The sequence below is a fragment of the Montipora foliosa genome, chromosome 6, assembly GCF_036669935.1.
Source record: "Montipora foliosa isolate CH-2021 chromosome 6, ASM3666993v2, whole genome shotgun sequence".
In the NCBI taxonomy this organism is placed as follows: domain Eukaryota; kingdom Metazoa; phylum Cnidaria; class Anthozoa; order Scleractinia; family Acroporidae; genus Montipora; species Montipora foliosa.
In genome coordinates this window covers 58,226,084-58,237,292 of record NC_090874.1, presented here as the reverse complement: position 1 = coordinate 58,237,292, position 11,209 = coordinate 58,226,084, and the positions used below count along the sequence as shown (strand labels likewise).

Below are 11,209 nucleotides of genomic sequence, written 5' to 3'. Positions count from 1 at the left end.
GTGGGAAAAAACTTTTATTTTGCTGTTTGGGGGTTAATTTTAGCTTGGTAATAACCTTTGAGGTTGTTAATAAAAACAAGAATGAGTAAAACGCACAATTCACTTGAATAATATTAACAAGATGTACTAATGATGATCATATTGCCAAATTTGCTTTAAATACACTGAGTTTTAATACCCACTGTCTATTTACAATGGTTTGAGCCATATCAGATGCAACCCCTCTAACAATCAACCAGCCTGATATGTGTACTTTAAGAGATACCAAGATGTATTTCATCATATTGATTACCATCTTGGGCCTTGGTGTGCTCAGTGTTGTATCTCTGACACAAGAAATCTTGACCCTTCACACATTTTTTAAAACTAAGTCAACCAGCCATGAATGTAAAAATTAACATTATTTTTTCTAAATCAGATTCTGTAAAGTACAAGTGATAGTAAACATTATTTAAGAAACACTTTCATTTTCTTAAAAAAAAAAATCCAATTTGTTGATACTAAAAATAATAACAATAATGACAGTAATAATAATTGCTTCTATAGAGCAGTTTTCAATTGAGTGTTGTAAAACCAAAACCAAAGTAATTACTTTGGCCAATCAAAAAGGTCGGAGACAATCCAGTAAACCAATCAAAACTCGAAGTAATTACAAGTAGCCGACACAAAGCACGGGAAAATTTGCACCGAGCCACAATTGGTTTTGATTTCACTTCTGATTGGTTGAAAAAATGTCGCGAGAACTTTGAACCAATCACTGAGTGAAGTAATCATAAACCAAAGTAATTCACTAATTACTTTCGACACTCAATTGAAAACTGCTCTAAAGTAAAAGTATTAAATAATATACATGAAAAAATTATGCAATCTGATTGGCTGAGAGGAGTGCAGTTTTTTGGTAACACAGTGCAGAAAAGAGGTAATTGAATGCAAGAAAGGGTAATAAAGCAAGCATTCTGATTGGTCAATGAACAAAGAAGTTCACTGATAGCCAATTGACAAAATGGCGGGGCGATTTGACGAGAATGTGAGAGTAGCAATGTTTTCATTAAAAGACTACAAAGGAAGGCATAAGCAACTGGCTAATGAAAGCTTTGAACCAGGCACCCTCAACAAAATAAATAAGTAATCACATGATTTTTCTCGTGCAATTTGGAATAAATAAGCACTTGTAATTTTTTCAAAGACTACAAATTGCACTCGCCCTAAAGGCTCGTGCAATTTTGGTCATCTTTGAAAAAATTGACTTGTGCTTATTTATTCCTAAATGCACTTGAAATCATGTGATTACCTATATTAATAGTGTGTGTATGCCCTGAGTTAGCACAGAGAGAGAAAACAAAGTGCCATTTTAAAGTAGGATAAAGTGTCTTCCTGGTGCTGAAGTCGTAGGAGTACCAGCCTTTTTCAGTGATAAAGAATGACCAGGTGCAACTGATACAGTGGGAAAAACAATCAGTATTCATAAATGTGTATATCATGCAACAGGCCAAACATCGCTCTTGTTCCAAGGTATGATCATGAGTAGGTAGAATGTTATGATTACAGTAGCTCTTAAGATTGAGTAGTACCAGGATTTGAAAGTTGCAGAATTTGTAGTGGTGCCATTTGGTGAATAACTAGCGGCCAAGTTAATGGTGTCTAATTGTGCAACGTGTGCCACTGTGCGACTGCTCTTCTTGGTGATGCCAGCATATCTATCCAGTGCTGTTTATCAGGACCTGTCGACAGTTCTCCCACAACACATTTTCCAATAACCTCACTGCGGCCAACTCGGTCATAATCCAGCACTGAAATTATCAAAGATGTTTGCTCTATGTTCTCAAATGCAACTTGAAATGTAAAGTTTTCATTGTAATAAGGATTAAGAGTTCTTTTCTTCACTGTTGTCTTTTTCTTCTTTAGTTTTCTTCCTTCTTGAATAAGTGCTATTTTAACGTATGGATCTAGAATGAAGAAAGTACAACACACCCTTGAGATCTTGCAGGTTTCAGAGATCATAATTTGGAGTAACTGTACCATGGTAAAATGATTTGTGGGATATTTGAGGAGCTTTAAGGATATTAAAATACTGGTTTTAGGAGAAAACACCTCTTTTAAGGATCTTTTAAACTCCATGGGTACTTTTACAAAAATTAATGGTCACTTGCCTGGGTACTAGGGAAGATCGTAGTAAGTCTAAAAAATTCTACGTTGGGGTCCACTCCTCACAGATCTTCATAGTCTTTGCATACAATTTCAGGAGTCAAGTTAAGCTCAAAAATTGCTCATTTCTGCCTGAATAAATTATTTGAAAATATCACTAATAATTTTTCCATCACCAAAAATGAAATAATTTCTTAAGATGGTTCTCCAGTGTGGAAGTGTGGATAATTTTGAAGATGCTTGTGAGGCGTGTTAGAGATGAGTGAAATAGCTTCCTCATTGCCTATCTCTTTCCACGACATTGTCCAGAGAAATAATTATTGCTTACCTGAATATCCTGAGACATCTGCACTCTTTAAGTTTTTCGCTTCTAAGATAACAACTTGAAGTTTGCCAGCAGCAGGGACGTAACGCAAAGAAAAACAAATCTGACCTAGTGCAGTTGTTGAAGACTTAAAAGGAGAAACCAAATGTAAATTACAAAGTTAATCATGATACATGAAAGATATTATGCATAAAATGGAAACTCAGAAAAAGACTGAGCCCCAGATGGCATTTGAACCCACGATCCTCTGTGATCTAGTTTGATGCTTAACCACAGTCCACTGAGCTGCTGGAGACTCTACGTTGAGCAAGGGTGAAATGTGGGTATTGACTAGAACTGCATCACGCAGTCACATAATCAAATTTGAGATAACCAAGTATGACTCATAACTGCATTACCCAGTCACATTAATGGACATTTTCAGTGAGTGATTAACCCATTGACTCCCAGGGGTTCCCCATTGACGAGTAAAATCATCTGGCGTTAGACAGAGTAAAATACTTTGTCTGGCTGGTTTAGGCCGATTTGGATGTCAAAGGCTTAAGGCATATTGGTGACAAAACCTTTCTAACTGCATCACACAGTCACATTTTGGCATATCAAAGATGCAACCAACTAACTACCAAAGCAAGTACATGTAATGTAAGAAATGCTGTAATTTTGAGATACTGGTGTGTATAAAGAGTATTGGGTATTTTCTGGCGTTAGCCAGAGTAAAATGTATAAGTTTCACTCTCAGGAGTGAATGGGTTAAGCCTTTGTGGATCTCCCTATTCAAGGGAATTAAGGTTACCTTATACCTTCAGATCGGCAATTTTCTTCAAATTTGGATTTTTCAGTTAAAGTAATGATCGAAATGGGATCTCTAACGTAAAAAAGAAATTATTCAAAAAGATTAAAAATTGGCAGAGAAATGACGGTTTTATATTTTGGCCGGAAGTAAAAAATTACCCGTCTGATTGACAGTTTTAGCGCTGTTTTCTCGAATCAATTTTTTCACTTGAAGCGGACTTTTTAAAGAGCTAAAACTCACAGGGAATTTGTCCGATTGCCTCCAAATTTTGACAGTGGCTAGGTTAACATATAAACAACATAAAGGTGTCTGCGAATGTTTTATTTCAAAATATTTTTTCTCTGAGAGCGATTTTTGTACAAACACTTCACATTTTTTTAATACTATTTCGAAAACGTTCTGTAACTTTTCACTGTAACTGAGTATGGCAAAACGCAGACACCGTGTTTTAGCACTTTGAGTCAGGAAACGGAGGAACAAAATAAAATAGTGAAAAGCAAAATTTGCTTTGACTTGTAGCTTTGAAAAGGTGATTCAGACGCTCACATTTAGAGGCTGTGAAAACTTCGACAATTCATTTAATTTCAAAATTCTTGATATGGTTTGATAGCCAGCTCTATAAGCTTTAATTTGATATAGGGGTTCAGGTATCTACAGTTTAAACCGGACACGCTGCATCGCTTTGGACGTGAGACACCCCTTAAGGTATACGGTAACCTTAAGGAACAAACTAAAACCTGTAAATCACTATCTGACTTACCCCTAATAATCCACCAGTGGAAGAAGGAGGAATCAATGCACGCCACTCATCAATATTTGTTGCTAAATCCACATCAATTAAAGGAAGCTTAGCTTCTCCAATGATATCATGTCTGGAGAAGCGATCAAAGTCATATAGCTCTATACAAAGAGTTCTATTTGTTATTTCACTGTAGGGAATGTTCTTGAAAACAAATGTCTCCTTGAATACAGGATTCAGTGTCTTGCGGTGAACCTGAATAGGAGTAATTCGTGATTTTGTGTCAGTGGTGAATGTTGATTTTGGTTTCTAAGAACCACTGAGATGTATTATATCTATGTAATAATACTGTTAAGAACAGTGTCACAATTGACTGAAAGTGGACTTTAGATCCACAGTCCTGGCCAAGTGTTGGCCACTATTTGGCTGACAAAGGACAGCAAATAGTCACTTGACAAACTGCCCACACTTTTTCAGGAAAAACCATGACCAACAATCAATTGACTGTAGGCCATTAGGTGCTTATTGCCAACGAGTCAGGCCTTCTGAAGACAGAAGGCCTGGCGAGGCGGCAGCTTATAGAGCCGCGAGAAGATTTTTCGGCGGACGAAATCTCAGAAGCGCTTCAAATTTCAGTGTAATGTAGACCAAAAGCTGGAATGTAGACCAAAGCGATGAAATGTTGACCGTAGCGATAACCAATGAGAGTTAAGCACGAGTACGCCGCGTGATGTTTGCAGCCGCCAGATCACGCAAGCTTGGCTCGTTGGCACTTTAGCGACAGCTATAACTAGTAATAATAAATAATGTCAGTTGTTGGCTTTTTTTACAGCACATTATTAAAACGTTGGCTACAATTTCCAAATCCTTAGCTTTGGAATCCCTCTGGTCCCTGCATGTGTCTTGTGTGCCTGTGAGCTAAACAAAAACCTAATATATCGAGGTTAAGCCTTTTGGTACTAATGATTGAGTGGTAGTTTTTTTGTTATGAATGAATAACAATATTACAGACTAAATAAAATAGTAATTATTGTTTAGGTGATTGTAGAGCTCTCAATGTTGTGGATTGACCCCTTGACTTCATCTCGGGATAATGGTGCTTTCACGTGACATCACGTTGCCATGTTAGTGTTCCTAAGCAATGGAATGGCTGCCGTATTTGTGTACCCAACTAATCTTCCGGGAATTGAGCTAGATTGTCATGCAAACGTTTTCTTTTGTTTTGGTGGGAAAAAAAGGTCACTGATCAAGTGAGTGAAGACAATTTACGGGGAAATGATAAGTAATTGAACTTTCTTTGTCCTTTGTGAATAACTGTTAATTAAATATTTTTGTTTCTTGGATGGAATACTTGACATGGCTTGACATTGTTAACTGAACAATCAAGGCTGAGGGAAAAAATGATAATGATATTGCAACCATGTAAATAGCCTACAAATCATGCTTACCTTTGTATCAAATTTCTTTTTCTTATCTGGTAACAACATAACTCTAGCATATGGATCAGAAGTTCCACTGAAATCTTTAGCAGGGACATCCTGTGCTTCCACAACTCCAACTGTCAGAGAGTTGTCTTGAAAACTGTAGTCCAAAGTGAAGTGGAGACGACCTTTTATGAAAGTAATTTAAGTCAAGAATGTGCCAACTGGTGCATTGAGGAGGAGGCAAGAAGTTGGCGATAAACAGATATTGTTATTATTATTACTATTATTTTGGACGATAAAAGGCAAAACTGTAATCAGATGTAGTTTGATGCTTCTTTGGCTAATTGAGGAAGTTTGAGTGTAGCTTTAAAGTTTATTTCTTTGAATAAATTATTATTGTAACTTTTCATTCAAAGCTACATTCAAATTTCTTCAAACTAAGGTGGCATCAAACTATGATTGTCAACCAGGGTTGCAATGTGAACCTAACTTCCCACAAATTAAAGTAATTTTGTTGCTGGTCGTGGAAGAACCTAAACCTTGAGGAGGTGGCATGTCTGAGTGGTTAGACACCCTGCTAGCAGAGCCTTTCTTTTGCTTGCTCGATTTTGGCGTTCTTGGTAAAGAAAAAGACAAAATGAGGCTCTGCTCGCAGGGTGGGTGCTTGCCTTGAGATATGGAGGTCCCTCGTGCAAGACCCGTTCTGGCAACTACTAGCCAAAATTGTTTGTAGTTGTCACTGGTTCATCTCCTTGGTTGCACTTGTAAATAGCCAACTGTTTTGCATCCAACCAGTTGGGATTCTTAAAAAAAGTTGTTCTGTTCTGTTATATCTTTGATGTTTGTTTCATTGTCTGTGAAAAGCTTTGATGGAGAGAGGCCAGAAATTTAAAATCATTATTTTGATTAAATTTTCTCAGCACTTAAGGCTTTACTGTGATCCTAAACTCTTTGTTAGGAATTGGAAACAGATCAGATGAAAACACAGGGAGCTGAATTTTTGGCTGAAGGTCGGCTCTGACCACAACCTTAAGTTGTTGTTGGCCTAGTTCAACAACTAACCCATGCTTATAAATAAGAAACTAGTCTAGTTCTTATCACTTACAATTTTGAAGTCTGCTACATAACATTCATTTACTACTGTAACATTACTTGTTTCATCAGTGCTGTAAGGCCCATTAAAGTGCCCATCACCTCAACACACTTATCGACTTTATTTATTCTCTGAAATCGTCCAAAATACATTGTGTTGTTTTTAGAACCCCCGATCAAGCGGCGGCGGTTAGCTATAAGAGGCGGCTGTATTCACAGGCTAGGAAAATGGTCATCCTTTGATCAATAACTGAGCAATGAGGGTCGATGCTGGGTTGACGTCACAAATTAATTTGTATCACTGTTTTCAAAGAACTTTATCAGTGCAAAGCAGTCTGTGATGTCAACCTGGTATTGAATCCCGTCTTTCAAAGCCAATAAAATTGGGAAATTTCAATCAAAAGGTTCTAACAAAAACACGATGTATTTTTTACGACGATTTCTGAGAAGAAATAAAGTGGAAAAGTGTGTGGAGGTGATAGGCACTTTAAGGGGAGTAGACAGTGAAACATTTAACCTAATTTATTTGAACCTCCCGGTTTTGGTCAGGCAGGTAGATATGCCGAGGATTAAATGAGAGTGAGATGCATGCTCTGCATGTTCCCTAATATAAACTACCTGAATTGTCCCCTTGCCCTTCTTTCCTGAATTCAACATCAGGTTTGTCCAGAAGAGGTGGGAAAAATGTCACAAAATGCCCCTTCATTAACAATAACCTTAACTCTGACTATAATCCTGTTGTTGCAAATAGACATTTGACATCTGTAACAAGGCCAACTATGTGTTGTCTTTCATAAAGCGCATGCGCCTGCTTTTCACAATGCTGCAATGTTGGATGCTACTGAAGCTAACCTGTGATCATGACCTCCCTCCCTACTTATCATCTTGGGTCCTAAAGAAAAGTATGCCTGATTGCAGGTTATACTGAAGCAAGCACCAGAACCAGCAGTCTTGGGCAGAGTTGTTAGATCCAGAGTCACACCAAACATTGTAGGTTGTTATGGTAATTAACCCAGATCATTGCTGAAACCAGAGCGTCAAACAACTCAATATTTATGTTACCTTATGTTTACATACCTATTTTAACCCCTGCACTTCCATCAGATTGGAATTCATCGCTGTTATAATCTAACTCATCTACAGATGGTTGAACTTTTTCTTGGTAGCTTGCTGCAAGCATCTTTACAGTTTTCAAGTCTACTTTCTCTTTGGCTGCTTTTTTCTCATCTTTTTTCTTCTTCTTGCAACATTTGCGATAACACATACAGTAAAAACACATGCCAGCTACAAGAAGGGCTAGTAGACACACTGCAAGTACAATCCACCATGGTACTATGGAAAAAACAAAAAGAAAATTATAGAAAGGTTTGATCTTCTAAGTTCATGCTGAGTTGACTACTGGTAATTATGTTCTTGTGCTTAAAGGCATTATGGCTCTGGGAACTGTTTGGTGATTTTTATGGAATCTTATTGCAGAATAAATTGCTTGAAACACTGCTGGCTGGCATGTAATGAAAGAAATAGTTCTTTGGTCAAAACCCTCCAAAGTTGGACACATGATCCATGAATACCTATACCGGTGTCGTAGCGGATTTGGACCCCCTAGAATTGGACCCCCGGTCCAAATCCGCTAGCGGATTTGGACCCCCCCGGTCTATGGACCCCCCTCCGCGGATTTGGACCCCTTAACAAAACTCAGTAAAAACATAACCATACATAATTTTCTTACATAATTTTCTTGTAGAAAGTGATAATAATTCAGAAAGTAGGTTTCACAGAAATGAAACGATATGTGTGCTTTTCTTCGTCAATTATAGTACGCGATCTTGTGTTGAAATCTTAAAGGACATCACCTAAAAGCTTTCAGTTAGAATAAATCAGGAAAAAGGAATGTTTTGTGGGTGGGGGGTCCAAATCTGCGAAGGGGGGTCCTAATCCGCTAGCGGATATGGACCGGGGGGGTCCAAATCCGCTAGCGGATTTGGACCGGGGGGTCCAAATCTGCGGGGGGTCCAAATCCGCTGTGACACCGGACTGGAGACACATACCTCCTTGAGGAATCGCTTTCTGAGGCTTTTCAGTAGTTTGTCGCTTTAATGTTGTCATAACCGGTATAAATTCAGTTGGCTTTGGAGTTGTTTTGATCTCTTGTGGCTTGGCTGTTGTTTTTGGTTTCTTCTCTCTCTTGCTGTCCTCTTCGTCACTTCTGTTTAGTTTCACAGTTCTGTTTGAAAGTGTTGAAATTCCCATAGAATACTCGTTTGGCACTTAAAATTGGAATGGCTTGCTAATGAAAGTACTTCTGAAGAAAAAATCATCAAGGCACAAAATTTAGTTTTATTTATTCTGTTTGATTCCAGCAAGAAGTAGCTGCTTAAAATGTATAGCTTCTCAACACTGTAAGCTAAGGTGTCTGTGAATTCATAGGTGAAATTTGATTCCCACGTTAAAATGCAATATAAAAAAGGAAACGGTTGAAAAATCAATACACAAAAAGTCATTACTTGTAGGTACAGCTTTAACATGCGATTCACAAAAAAGAAGCAATCGGATGATTCGGTTAAAAATCTTATGAACTACTAGAAACTATCTTTAACAAAGTGAAAATAAAGTATTGATCAGTTTCTGGACCGTCGTTAGAATGAAAGTTCACCTTTGTTACATATTTCCCGCGAAAGTTGAAAATGGCACGAAGGACTGGTGCGAGAGTAATTGGAAAAGGAAATTTCAACAATTTTTCTTGTTTGACTGTTGATAATCTTCAAATCGCAAAAAACTGAGCTCCAAAGTTATCTACGTGCAGCGGATCCGATAAAATTACAATCAGATGTCATCAAGGCAACTTAACCTAAACTATACAGACGTCGCGTGACTTTAAAAAAAGTTCGTTGACTTGTGAGGCATTTCGACCTTTGTGTTTGTTCAACCCCTGTTCAACATCGGTGCGTTTATTTCAACAGCATTCAATAGAAAAAGAGCTCGCTCATCGCTTGTCCGTTGTTCACAATTACCATCTACGCACTTCTCCAGTGGTGTAGGTGGACAAATCATAATTTTAAATCCACGCGTCAGACTCGTGGCCAATGCCATCATGTTCATTTCAGTTAGTAGTTACAAAATCAGTGATCGCTTATCGATGGCGAATATTTTGTAACGTTCTTTACACCACAATAAAAACATTAAGATTTAAGGCTAGCTTAAAAACAAGACTTTATCGAATACATTACCGGTTATGAATCCAGTTAGATTCAGGTACGATTGTTCACCGAACAGGTTATCGGAGATGCTACTCAAACGCACGCTGTTTCCTTGTTGAAGGTGAATTTCTCCAGTCCAAAAAAGTATTGCTCATTTAGCTTAATGTCGTTATCTGTAGGCTGCCATCTTGTCAAGCTTACAACATGTGATCGAGGACATATTTGTAGTCTGATCTAACGAACTTCTTGAAGAAGCTTTAAATTTTTAATCAAGGCAACGCGAAAACTCCCTTTCGACTAGCAGATCTTGCGCAATTTTACTGCATACTATTGCAACTATAGGAAATAACACTGCATGAAACGGTGGCGATTTTTCAGTGAAATATTCTCGAGCTATAGCTAAACTGGCTTACCTTCCACGCACGAGTACTCTCATTTTTTCCGCTTTTACTGAAACAATGGCAGAGTATTTCAGTGGAAATCTCGTAATTGTGTTTGTCAAAAACACAACTAGATTTGTCCTTTTCCGAGTTTGACGTAGTAATTAATTAACTTGAATGTTCAAAAATATTTGTCTCTTAACGGTTGACTTTTCGATATTCACAAGGAAAGATTTATCAACGGACGCTTTGAAACGTAAGCCTTAGAATTACACTGTAAATCCGACTTACCGTTAGCAAGACTTGATCTCTCTCAAATCAACTGGCGGCAGCCAGTCATGAAATCCAGCAACACTAGCTATATCACTGATGCAATTTCCAGAAGTTGTGTTAACCACAACCTAACCGACGGTCAGTATCCGAGCGAATTTTTTTACCAAGGATCAAAACATTTGGAAGTATTCGGCTTTCTTTCAAAATTACGTGCCCGTGAAAAATTCTGCAAGTACGTACAATAGATTTTAAAATTCAGCAATGCAGCGTTTAAAATCCATTGCAAGTTCGCATGACAGGTGACGTTTGAAGACTGACAGGAACTTTATTTTCAAACCATTTCAAAAAATGCCCACCCACCTTTGGGTCGTTGAAAACCTTTCAAATGCAAATTAATTCGTTATCTCAAGTGTTAAGACGCCAATTAACTTCCTTTTAAAGCTCCGGAAACCCAATAAGTCTTGTTTTAAGCTCGCAAAAACTCACTGTTTAATAGCCCGGATTTCAGTGCCTCCTCCGCTCGCTAAAAATATTCAGGCTATTGGATAGTGAGTTTTTGCCAAGACTAGGAACCCCATTAAATTTAACAACGGATCAACTTTATCGAAAACAAAACTTTCTAAAAGCACGGTTTTCGAAAATACCGTAACATTTATGTTGCGCAGAATTACGTAGCCTTGAAACCTCGGATTTGCTGAAATGTACTCAGGGATATTAACGAACAAACATCACACTTGAACTCGAACAATATATCCTCGTTTTAAGACATGTCCAGAGGAAACTGAAATTTGTTGCCTGTCACTTGAACTTCTTCACCTGCTTCTTCCATGATGTTTTTCTG

The 11,209-nt window shown here is 37.8% G+C and overlaps 1 protein-coding gene across 3 annotated transcripts; it reads right to left on the bottom strand.

Annotated features, from left to right (window-relative positions):
- Window positions 1–149: 149 nt before the first annotated feature.
- Window positions 150–10,684, bottom strand: LOC138007920 (synaptotagmin 1-like). 3 transcript variants are annotated; one of them, XM_068855044.1, is made up of 7 exons: window positions 10,387–10,684; window positions 8,567–8,820; window positions 7,596–7,850; window positions 5,451–5,611; window positions 4,024–4,257; window positions 2,474–2,597; window positions 150–1,946 (listed from the first exon to the last, which is right to left on the bottom strand). In XM_068855044.1, the coding sequence occupies exons 2-7, from the start codon at window positions 8,766–8,768 to the stop codon at window positions 1,642–1,644; spliced, it is 1,281 nt and encodes a 426-aa protein (XP_068711145.1). In that variant the 5' UTR covers window positions 8,769–8,820; window positions 10,387–10,684; the 3' UTR covers window positions 150–1,641. The 3 variants fall into 3 exon arrangements, with proteins under 3 accessions (XP_068711145.1, XP_068711147.1, XP_068711146.1); XM_068855046.1 differs by lacking the exon at window positions 10,387–10,684 and adding an exon at window positions 10,129–10,340; XM_068855045.1 differs by lacking the exon at window positions 10,387–10,684 and adding an exon at window positions 9,746–10,122.
- Window positions 10,685–11,209: the final 525 nt, after the last annotated feature.